The sequence below is a fragment of the Serinus canaria genome, chromosome 1 (assembly GCF_022539315.1).
Source record: "Serinus canaria isolate serCan28SL12 chromosome 1, serCan2020, whole genome shotgun sequence".
Lineage (NCBI taxonomy): Eukaryota > Metazoa > Chordata > Aves > Passeriformes > Fringillidae > Serinus > Serinus canaria.
This window is the reverse complement of record NC_066313.1, coordinates 24,605,361-24,617,203: the sequence shown is the minus strand read 5'-3', so window position 1 is coordinate 24,617,203 and position 11,843 is coordinate 24,605,361. Positions and strand designations below refer to the sequence as shown.

The 11,843-nt window shown below is 44.4% G+C and overlaps 1 protein-coding gene across 3 annotated transcripts in view; it reads right to left on the bottom strand.

Moving 5' to 3' along the window:
- Nucleotides 1-810: 810 nt before the first annotated feature.
- CFAP91 (cilia and flagella associated protein 91) overlaps nucleotides 811-11,843 on the bottom strand; it is a 30,688-nt gene continuing 19,655 nt past the window's right edge. For all 3 annotated transcript variants that reach the window (XM_009102588.4, XM_050979761.1, XM_050979766.1), the window contains 6 exons: nucleotides 11,400-11,471; nucleotides 9,992-10,138; nucleotides 7,271-7,492; nucleotides 5,878-6,026; nucleotides 4,597-4,688; nucleotides 811-1,429 (listed from right to left, as the gene is read on the bottom strand). In XM_009102588.4, the coding sequence (XP_009100836.3) occupies nucleotides 1,185-1,429; nucleotides 4,597-4,688; nucleotides 5,878-6,026; nucleotides 7,271-7,492; nucleotides 9,992-10,138; nucleotides 11,400-11,471 (927 nt within the window). In that variant the 3' untranslated portion in view covers nucleotides 811-1,184. The remainder of the gene's footprint in view (nucleotides 1,430-4,596; nucleotides 4,689-5,877; nucleotides 6,027-7,270; nucleotides 7,493-9,991; nucleotides 10,139-11,399; nucleotides 11,472-11,843) is intronic.

Genomic DNA, 11,843 nt, shown 5'->3' with positions numbered 1-11,843 from the left:
AGCGGGGAGGGATCAGCCTGTTACCACAGTGGCACCGAGGGCCAGTACTGCTGTTGGCTGTGTAAGCTGCAGCCATCAGTGAAGGAGCATTTTGGGTGTGGTGCTGTGGCTGTGCCCGCCCCTCCAAAATGCGGTGCTCGCTGTAAATGTCCCTTGATGCGCTAAGGCCACAGCCCTCGGGAATTCTGACACGTGAGTGCTGGAGAACTGAGTAAGCCTTGAGCTCTGTGACAGATGCACTGCGCCTGTTCGAGCCCGCTGCTTCCCGACATCTGGAGCTGGAGCAGCCCCGTGCCTGCAAACACGGCAAAGCCAGCACACAGCAAAGCCAGCATCCTTTCTGTGCAGCCCTCGGAGCTGGAGAGCCAGAGGGACTAACACTGTTCCAAGCAAAATCAGATTCTTTCCAGAACTGCTCTTTGCAGTGATAAAAGCAAGAAGCAGGAACACTTCAGCCCGAAGAGGAACACTTCTGGAAAATGCATCGGCCCTGCCACACCCGTGTCATCCTGCTATCACCTAGGTTTGTGCCAGACACTGCCTGCTTGTCAGAAACCACCCTGCTGAGGTCAGGGGCACCTTTTCTTTCTTCAAGGACTAATGATGTGAAAAGACGATGCAAAATCTGGCTGGTTTTGTTCAGCTCCTGTGCTTTATTAATAGCAGTGCTAATGCAGGAAGCCCCTGGGCCTTAAACCACTAAGGAAATCAGTGGGACAGGCTTGTCTGTGGATGGTCTCAACTCCAAATTTCCCACTTATGGAGTATTTTTCATTTAATGTTATTGAAACAAGGAAATACCACCAAAAGCCCAGGTGCAGATTTTTATTGGTCTGTGCCAGGAAAACAAACAAGGAATGCTAACACTGCTTTCTCACTCAAGCTTCTCTAAATAATCAGAACAGAAAAATTAGCTAATGAAATCCAAAGCAAGTTGGGGAAGGAGTGGAGGGAGCTGCCACACCAAAATGTATACAGAATGATTTCAGGACAACACTGCTGGCAGGCAGCAGGAGGGACACCCAAGGGAGAGAGAGAGAGTTTTCTGTTCAGGGTGCCCTGAAAAAGTAAAAACAATGTGCTTCCCTTTCCCTCAGCATGCTCCAAACTCAAATCATAGGGGGGAAGGGAAACCCACCTCACTCATCTTCTGTCCTAGGAAGCTGTGGGATCCTTGTGGAAGCCTAAGGATCCTTGTGGAAGCCTTGTCCAGGTTCACGTTCAACTGTGGCAGGGGGAGTGCTGTCAGCTGCACTTGGTCCAGCAGCTGTCCCACTCAGAGCTGTGCTGGCTGTCCCAGCAGGAGAATCCTCCTCTCTCCTGGTGGCAGATGTCTCCTGATGCAGTGCCAGATTAGCCAGAGCCCTCTCTGTGCGCCCGTGGATGATCTGATGAGCAGCGTAGATGTGTTTTCTTTGGGACTGCCTCACTGTGCATAAAAAGAGGTAAGGCTTTTATTTGGAAATGTACAGCAAAGTGTTCTCTGTAGGGGAGAAGGGAGGAGTAGCTTTTAGCAATCCTGCAGCTGTGGAAAAGTCTGTCTCAGGAAAAAAATCATGCCCTTCCAACTTTGGCTGAAAGCGTTCTACTGCCACCTAATAGCAGCAACCAACTTTGCATTTCACTTGAAGGACTGGCCCCCACAGTGGGAAGCACAGCCTAAGTGTTCTCCTTTCCAACTTTGGGAACAACAGGCCAGGACATATCATCAGGCTTTAAAATAACTTCTCCTTCAGTGTCTGTTAATTGCAGCAAGCCTCTGGAAGAATCCAGCTGAAATCTGCCATCTCCTGTGCCAGGATATGACCTGCACTGAGAAACTCTTACTGAGTTCAAAGTAAGACTCGGAGCCACAGCTGACACATGAAGTCACCTGCCTACCTTATCACCTCTCCTCAGCTACTGCAGGATTGCCTCCTTTCATCCAAAGTCATTTGTATGTATTTCCAACCCATCTCCTGGGAAATAATTAGCCAAGCCTAAGTGTTCACCCTACAGCTCTCCTTATTGCTCTTCACTATTCTTTGTTGGCCCTTTCCCTCTCTATTTCAGTCACGGGGACTGAAGTACTATGCGCCTTACAGAGGGTGTGAGGAATGATGCAGGAACAAGGGATGGCTGTCCTTTGTCCTGTCACTTCCCTACAGAAGTCCAAGACTTACTTTGGCCTGTTCCAAGGCTGAGCTGCACTTAGACTGTGAATCTGAAGCACTGGTGTCCTGGATGCTGGCACACAGTTCTGCTGTCCCTGTCTCAGTCACTCAGCGTTACCAACCCACCCTGTTTATGTTTATCCATCTCCCAGGTCCAATTTGTCAACAATGAATGCAACTGGATCTCACTGCATTTGAAAAGCTGACCTTTACCAGCCAGCCCTCATTCCCAGGAGAGGTTTCTCTACCCCAAGGCATTTTGGCTTCAATCATGTTTGTATCAACTGCATCAACTATACTGGGAATACTCCCCTGGAATTGCTGCAGTCCCTTTCTCCATCCACACTAAATTCCATCTAAAGGACAGCGTGCTGAAATTGGTGGGTGACTGTCCTTTTCCAAGAGAGGTTTTTCATATCAGCACAGTGACTTCTACTTCCACTGAGGTAGGGTTCAGAATCGAGGTGCAGAGGTTTTTCAGGGTGAGCCAGCATTGGATAATCCCTGCTTTTATGCATCAAAATTCAACAAAATGAGGAGGGAAAAAAATCCCAAACTAGGTAATGGCAAAACAGCTAAAGTGTAGGCAAAGACTGAACCTGCAGCCCTCAAATCTTTGTTCTACAAATGGATTTGCTCCTTTGACAGGTCAGATAACTGCGCTCTGAGATCACTTCCTGATAGTTTCAAGGAAGGTGAATGCTCAAGCATGGGCCAGGTTGCTAAAACACAGTTTCATAATGAAAAATTTAGCTCACTGTAAGGAAGGCTTTAAAAGCCACCACAGAAATGCAATACACTATTGTGTTTATGAGATCTAATGCCATTCTTTGATACTGTTGCCTTTGGATTTCCATGGAATAGTTAATGATTCTGCTTCCCTGAAAGTATCACTCTGGAGGGTTATAGCAGGGTGTGTTCATCAGAGTGTACACCAGGTAGAATTCAACTGTCTTAAGTGAATGGAGCCCCCTCCACCCCACGCAGGAATAGCAGAAGAGAGTATGAGCCAGGTCTCTCCCTGACATTTGATTTCTGCTGTCACAAGAATATTGTGACAAATTTCTTCTGATCACATTAGAAGGAGCTCTCTTACTTAATTGTCTGCTGCACTATTCCACCAGCATCCACTTTAATTTTTAAATGGATCTAGCTCTGCTTTCCAGGCAAACTCACTGTAGCTATCACAGATTCTGAAGATTTTTTTTCTTCTGTTGTTTGAGAGTGCATCTGAGGTGCTTTGTTCATTAGCTACTGTTGCATTTAAGCCCAGTATATGTTTTGAGCCTTGATATATGTCCTCACCATGTCCAGAATCCTAAGCCATTTCCAGATCTTCTTTCTGCTCTTCTTTCTGAGACAGGCTAACCTGTGTGCCTGAGCTGCAGCCTTCACTGACTACCATTACATCACCTGCTCTGGAAGGCAGGCAGAAGCAGTGCTGGAGTGAAGGGAGCTGATTTAAGCTTGTGCAGAAATGCCAGCTGCAGAACAGGTCCTGTTCTTGTGGCAATACACAAGCCAGGAAGAAGAAAGTTTGCACAATTCAGAGACCACAAAATGCATACTCAGGGCTTGTGTTCTCATTCACAAAGCAATACAAGAGGCAATGAACTAAGTGCCTTTGTTCTCAAGGCAGAGAAGTGCACTGCAGCAAGGACCCCTTCAAGCTCTATTGTGATGCAGTTGCCTTGCTTAGGTCATATTCACCACCTGTGTTGGTCAGTGGAAACATCCCAGTTAGGAACAGCCACTTACTCATGACATCATTAATGTAATACACATTATTTCCCTCTGTACTTTGACAGATGCTATTCCATTTTTGTTTAACAGAAACATCCTTTACAACTGCAAGGTTATCTCCTTACAACATGATGCCACTACAGTCAACCTCAGAACTTTATCACCTCTTACTCTCAGCCCACTGAGAAGGAGAGGGAAGCATAGGAAAGCATTCCTCCCATATATGACATATATTTAAGTAATTTGCTTGTTAAAGTCTTCTGCAGTTTTAGAAATTGCCATATAATAACCCAATTCACAGCTGTGCTACTTAAAGATTTTTGCCAGTTTGTTTCTGAACGTGCAATGGGCTGCTTCTTTTCAGGCAGTTTTATTGTTGCAGAAAAACCAAATTTATCATAGCAAGCAAGAAGAAAGGCAAGATGGAAGGCACCTCAACGATTATTTGATGCAAACTTTCTTGGCAAAAGCACGGGTCACATCTTACAGCAGGTCTGAATTTCAGTCACCATTTAAAAAGACTAAAGCTCATGAGAAACTGGAGAAAAAAGGGTGAAAGAGTTTAACTTTCTACCTGCAGAGTACCAAAAAGGAATCTCAGGGAACTGAGACAACTCTTGGCTGCATCATTCCTTTCAGGGAGCTAGAGTAAGGAAAGTGAAACAGTTCACAAAGAAAATAAAGTTACTGGACTCCTTACCTCTTTCTCTCATGAAGTTTTTCTCAGCTTCTGGGATCAGGAAATTATAAACCAGCTCTGCTACAATCTCTTCTGACTGCAGGCGAGTTCGACTACAGGACAGATGCACAGTGGTATTAGTATTTTAATTTTCTCTCCAGACCACCTCTGCAAAAACAGGTCTCCCATGTAAATATCCTTACTCTTTCCAAGGGAATGTATTGTCATGGCAGCAGTTGTCAGCTGGGTCTCCCTTTATCCTATGAACAGGTGACAGTGCGACTGCTCCCCTTGGCACTGCCAGTGTGTACAACAGCACACTGGAAAGCAGGATCACCTTACATTCCTTGTCCTCAAAGGTACTGAAAAGCTCAGTTCCCTCTGATGACAGAGTTAGGCACAGATATCGCTGAGGCTTTGTGTCTTTGTCAATTTAGTCTTTGGTCCATTGCTGAGTTTGCTAAATTCTTCCCTTTTGTGACTCTGCACTTGGCTGGCCCCCATGCTCTTTTCCATGCCAGTGTTTGGGGGGTTCCCAGTTGGCTCAGGGGCTGCATGCATTATCTACGCTTCACTCCCCCAAGGATTCCAACGTTCTGCTTGTATTCATCTAGATACAAAATACACAGCTGCTCCGCCATAGGAGAGTCACTGTGTCATTGGGATTTTTATGGCTCAATACCAAAAAAAGAGCATAGAAACTGAACCGGGGGTTTGGCAGGTCCTAAGAAGTATTCACTGCTGATGCCCCAGCCAAACACAGACTGGGGTGTTCTCAACAACTTACTTTACTCAAAGTGCCTCGTCAGGCAGCCATCAATATGAGTGACCTCCATGGAAATTGGCAGTTCCTTAAAGAACAGCCACCCCAGAATGAAAGGCTGTGTATAGCTGTATCTTTTAGGATCTCTTTCAAATGGATTTTCTGTAGTAGTGTAAATAAATGAAAAGATCGGTATGAATGGGTATTGCTTTAGGCAGTTCCCAGATTCACTTAAAGCTCAGTCACAGCCTCACACTGGTGTGGAGAAATCTAAAAAGGGTGATTCACAGATCACACAAGTGATTTGCAAAGGGAACCTGGCACACGCTGTATGGAAATAAGGCTCTGACGGATTTATATGTGTGCAGCAGGTAGGAGCAGCGTGGTTCCCATACAGCAGCCACATTAATGAAGCGAATACGAGCAGCAATGCTCTGCCCTTCCCATGGCTTGGATGATACACACAGCCACAGATGCACATGGTCAGGCAGGTTCTAAACTGCTGTGAACAGCCCCTCACGTGCTGTTTAATAACCTACCGACTCTCCAGTTCGTAAGCAATGTCATTGATTTCTACAGCCCTTTTCTGAATCTCTTCCCTGGCTTGCTTTTCAGCTGTCCTCTCCATGCTACTCAGGATAACATCTTCCAAGTAGGTGTCAATAGTTCTGTCCTGAACATCCACCACCTAGAACAAAACACCAAGATATTGTTCCTCTGCCTACTGCTGTGCCAGGAACATAGTGGAAGATTTTGAGAGAAGCGTGAACAACAGATTTTCACAAGACTCTTGTTGCAGGCAGGCCAACCTGAGATTTGTTTTCAGAGATGCTTTCTGTAAAAAATCATTTTATAGTAATTCTTTCTGAGAACTGATTGAACAAGCGCAGGTGAAAGAAAACCAATTCACAGATCCAATTCTGGTGCAGCAGGTTAGTCCTGTGAATGCAATGGCAGTTGCTCTCTCAGTTCTCACGGTCCCCTGAGCAACAATTGCCAAGTAATAATCATGGATATTGACTTCAGTAAATAAATCAGCTTTCATTCAAGCAAACCCTGAATGAGAACCTTCCATCAAGTCAGTCAAAAACCAAGATAAAATTAATGGTTTCTTTATAATGGTTGTAGAACTGAGATTCTAGAAATGGGTGTTTTCCATCTGCTAATCTGCAGGGCATAAGCTTATGGCACCTTGGCCTTACCTGCTTAACACTCAGAAATACATAAAAGATGAGAAGCTAAAATTAAAAAAAAATAAACATGATGCCAGCCCCTTTTGGTATTAACCACCTCCCACAAGGTTTGAAAATTATTGTTTTAGTCAATTAGACTCCCACTCACGTCTTTCAACAGGGAGAAATATGCTTCATGCAGTCAAGAGCTAGGAAATAGGAACAGGACTATAGAATAGTTATGGAATATGCAAATTCAGGGGGGTTTTTTGCTTGATTTCAAGGTAATTTTATCTATTGTTGTTACTTCAAAATAAGTGTTGTACCTCTTGTTATTTGCAGTCCACTTGGGCCAGGGGAGGGAGGGGCAAAATCTTTCCAAACCCTTGCTAAAAGGCATCCTTCCTGGAAAAGCACATACCAGTTCTGCTGGGCAGAACAAGTGCTGACAAAACACTATCCCTAGAGATGATCTAGGTACATCTGTTCTCCATAGGTGTTTACTGGAGAAATTTAGAAACCTACACCCATTCATGACAGGCCTAACAGGACTGCCTGTAGGGGTATTCAGATCATCATTAGTTTAATGGGCATGATTCTCTCAGGAAGGAATCACCCGCTCTCACCAAGCTTTCCCCCTCTATTTTAGAACTAGCCATCACCAAAATCAGCGCTGAAGCAGCTCCCATCCATCTGGACCTTCCCACAAGGAGGCAGCTCCTACAAACTGCCTACAGTCTCAGCAGTGTCCCTCTCTTGCCTGTCTGAAAAGCTCATCTTCCTCGTGCCGCCGGCTCTCCTCCAGCTGCCGCCGTCCGCTCTCCTCAGCTTCCCGCATCCTCCTCTGCCTCTCAGCCAGCATGAGCAAAGCATGGATCTTCTGTTCCTCTTGAAGCCTCACCAGCTCTTTGGACAGAAAATCAAGCATGTTCGCCAGTGCCCTTCCTTCTACCGTGGCCAAGTCTCTTTCCAGTGCTGACAGCTTTCAAAAGAAAAATGCAAAGAATTGTGCTACAAACCCCAGGAATGTTGTACAAAGTCCCAGGACTACCACAGGCATGTGAGACAGTTCTGCAGCATCCACTCAAACCAGCCATGGGACAGTCCCAGGAGTTTGGCACTCTTCATGTGTTACATGCCTGACTGGTTTCTGCACATTGTAACCATTAATACCTGCAGCTTCAGGCATTGAACCTAAAACTGTACAAGTTACTAACTGCTGACAAATTCAAATTGACAGTAATTATATGAAGTTTGCAGAAGTGCAAATGAGACCTCAAAATTCCGGATAATGGAAAATCAGAAAGTCTGTGACAGAGTTGAGACAAGATTCCAGGTGTTCAGCATTACTGTGCCATTCACTCCTTGTTCCAGGCACATCCTGTTCTATGGGCTGCGTATGTGTGATTGCACTACAGAAAGAGACAAGATCTATGGGGAGCTCATTATCTCCAGAATGGACTCTGAAGCCACAGGCCTTGGCAGGAGGGAATGTCTGGAACTGGCTGGGATGTTGTGTTCTGTTGAAATAAACAGGCAATTACAGAATAGACCTAAACATAAAAGTTGGAGCTGAAATATCCCAGACAAGTAATAATAAATCAGCTTTCCTATACAGCTGTGCCATTTGCCCAGGCAGTGTTTCAAAGGAAGTGGGATTGTCAATGAGGCACACATCTAGAAGTGACAGCACTTAGCCCACAGGTGTTTCAGATGGAAGATGGTGATGCAGTAACTGCACCACCCCACAGGGAGGGATAACATGGAACTAAAGTGCTCCCTCCTCTTCATTGCTCCAGGTGCTGCATATAAAACTGGTGTGAAATTGAGGAAGACAACTCAGGAACACTCTTGTGTTAGATTTTTTTTATATATGAGTCCAAAATTTTCAGCTCCTCATCTCTGACTGTTTTATGTGGAGTTTCCATCCTCTTTAGGCAGGAAGCATTTATTTTACACTGAAATGGTCAAAAACGTGAAAAAACCTGTGACGACCAAACCCTATAGAACTGAGAGTCAGCAGTGACTTTCTGAAATAGCCACACACATAGAAAACTACAGCACGTGCGTTCCAGAGAGTTTTGAAGTTCAAAATGTTTGAAAATCTGAACCCCGGACTCTGAACCTTCAGAAACAGTTAAAAAAAAAGTGAGAGAAGGCCGATACCAGCAGAGGGGGATAGTGGCACTCCAAAAAAGAAATTCTGAGATCAGAGGTCAGGATCTTCACCATTAGCTCTTTCTCCTTCTCTAAGAATGTCATTATGGTGTTTGAACTGCTTTCTCCTTCACTCTCACCTGGGCTTCCAGAAGAAAAAGAGCACTGCAAATTTCTAATGCCTAAGGCTTTTATTTTTCTCTTAATTCCTCAGCAGAAATATTCTGTATTCCTGCATTCCACACCTGAGTTTCCTGTGCACAAGGGAGTATCTGGAAATGCTAAATGATAAAACTCAATCATTTGGTTCAATTTTTACTGGGATCTAGGGGGAAATTTTGTTGTTGCCCTACCAGGAGGAAACAGTGGTCTGGCCTCATCTCCACCAGGTCAACTTGCCAGTGGATGCTGTTATTGTAAAATGGAAGCTACCAAATTGCCGCACAGCTGGTTATTGAAAAAACAGCAGAGTAGTAAAAATTACAAGAAAACTTGCAGGAATGTGATAGATACTGCATTCTCTGAATTGTAGTGAACTTTGGACAAAATTTCTTTATGATCCACTCCTAACCAGCATCTGCCATTTCTTTCACTTTCCTCTGGAAGGCTGTGGCACTGTAAGGAAACAGGATGGGAATTTGCATCCCTGGCTGTCACTAGATCCTTGGCAGAGAATGGAGCCCAAAACTTCTTTGCTCTGCATACAGTGGCAGGTACCTCAATGGTGACCTTAGTCACCATTGCTAAGATTCTAGAAGTCTTGAGCCCAGCAGGATTTAAAAAATAAGTTGGTTTTGGCTGCCTTTGTGAGGTTTTATGTGTGAGGAAGAGCCTGAGAGGGTGCCAAGCTAGAAAAGGGACAGGAAAATGACAGAGCAGTAACAAACACTCAGGAAAACATCCAACAGATGTGAGTGACAAGCACTTATTGTGATACCAAGTCATAGTACCCTCAAATGGAGCGAAATGTGGGAAAACTGAGGGTCGTCTGACACTGACGTTTGTTCAAAGCCCTGTAAATATAAATAAGCACTCTGTCTGCAAACAAAGCAAACATAGGCTGCATAGCAGCTGTGGTCAGGGTGCCTCAGTCTGTTTCTGAGATTCCCCAGAGCCTCCAGAGCAGTGAGAAAGCAATTTTAGGACCTCAGGCATTCAGTGCCTGGCCTGTGCTAGGAGAGCTTTATTGCTATTGGGATGCCTTCTGTGCTGTGGATAATAGAAAACACAAAAAATTAAATGTGAAAGTGTTGTGGTACTGCAAGCACAGAGTGTCTGGTCAGGACAGAGCTGTGAATCAACCTTCCCATCTATGCAAGCAAACCTGCTTCATCTGTGAGTCACGCTGTCGCTGTAAAGACAGTGTCATTTGCTTCTGTGCCTTCAAGAGCAGCTGTCCATCCTCCTGGAGCGCGTGAGTGGTGCGCAGCTCTTGGATCAGATCCAGATGCCTCTCCTTCCCTTCAAATATCTTTAAAATAAAGGTGAACAACTGAGCATATTAAATGGAGAATATAGAGCAACATGTTTTTGCCAGCAACACAAATCCTTCTTCTCAAAGTTACAAGGTCAGCTGTTACCAAGACCTAGTTCTCTGTAACAAATTTGTGGTTGCACTTAGGCAAACCTGACAGCTGTCAGGTAAAGCTGCTACTTTTTTTTTAATTTTTTTTTATTATTATTATTTTGTTTGGCTTTACCCAAACTCAAACCACTGGAATGTGGGACAATACCACCTATGTCAAAAGGGTAATAGTCTTCTGCATACCCTATTATATCAGCCTCAATGTCAAAGCTTCACAGTGTTTCAGCATCTCATGTCCTCTGACCTTCATTTTGAGGGAGCCCAGCAACAGCCCAAAGCCATGAATTGGTGGGGAGGCTGCAGAAACTGCTGCCATCCCTGTTATGGGGTTATGTGGCCCAGCCCACTCTGACACTGTTTTACTCTCAATCCCACTCTCTTCCAACAGGATTTCCAAGAGCAACAAAAGATCGCTCAACCCTGCTTGGTCATTCTCCAACTCAGTAATGTAGCTGGAAAAAGATTCCTAAAATGGTGGGACATTTCATGCTCTGAAAGTCAACAATCCTTCAGTGGCCTCAACCATCCTTCTCACAGATCATCACACAACTGGAGAACACTTGGGAACTCTATATTCCACCTCAAGCCACTTCCACAATATTGTATTGTTTGCTAAAGCTCAGGGTTCTGCATGGGAACACTTAAAAACATTAAATAGTTACTGTAAGAGAGAGTATCAATTGTACTTTTTGGGGACACAAAAACAAACATTCAAGACTGGTCTGGTCACAAGTGACAGACTTGCTTAATATAAAGCCTGCCAGGCACGGCTACTGAATTAATTTTTAGTAGACCCCCTTCTGTTCCCCTGAAAGCAGAATGATGGGTCCTGCACATCACGGTGGTAGGCTTCAGTTGCTCCTCATCTGGGGTCCAGCTCACCACCAATGGAAACCAGAAAGATGGTATGAAATACAAGCTGCCCTGCTGGGATGTGGGAGGTTTCTTGTGCCTGGGACCTTGGCATAATCATGGCAGAATGTACTCATGGTCCTGTCCAGTCTAGAATTTGCTATTTGATTAATTCTGCTGTGAAGAGCCTCACTACACCTGATTAGTGCTGTGGAAGAAAGACTGCAAACACCCTTTGCAACCAGTCATTCCCACCATCATTCTAAAGACTGACATAAAAAAAGAGGCAGAATACCATGTTCTGAAGAGCCCTGCCTCGGAGCAACTTCTGCAGACAGATCACTGCCAGGTCTATTTCCTCTTCCTCCTGCCAAAACATAACAAATATCCACACAATGATCAGCTATTTCTTTGTAAACTGGGATTTCTGTAGATTATCTGTCTAACTGTTTAACAGTCTAACTCATATCCTGTCTTTTCTTGGTTGTTTCTGAACACCATTCTTCAAATTTGCAGGGAAAGGAAGGTGAGTCAGAATAACATGTGTACTTTCATGTTTTACAAGGGATGGAGAAGAAAGATTGTATAATTAGATTCTATTTGAAATTGTAGAGGGTCTTTAGAGATGAGAACCTAATGATAAGGAGATATTGATGGAGAAAATTACTGTGTGCATTTTAAGTACTATTTGTAGTTTGACTGAATCTAAGTTTGCAAAAAAAGCATCAGCTACCTTAAT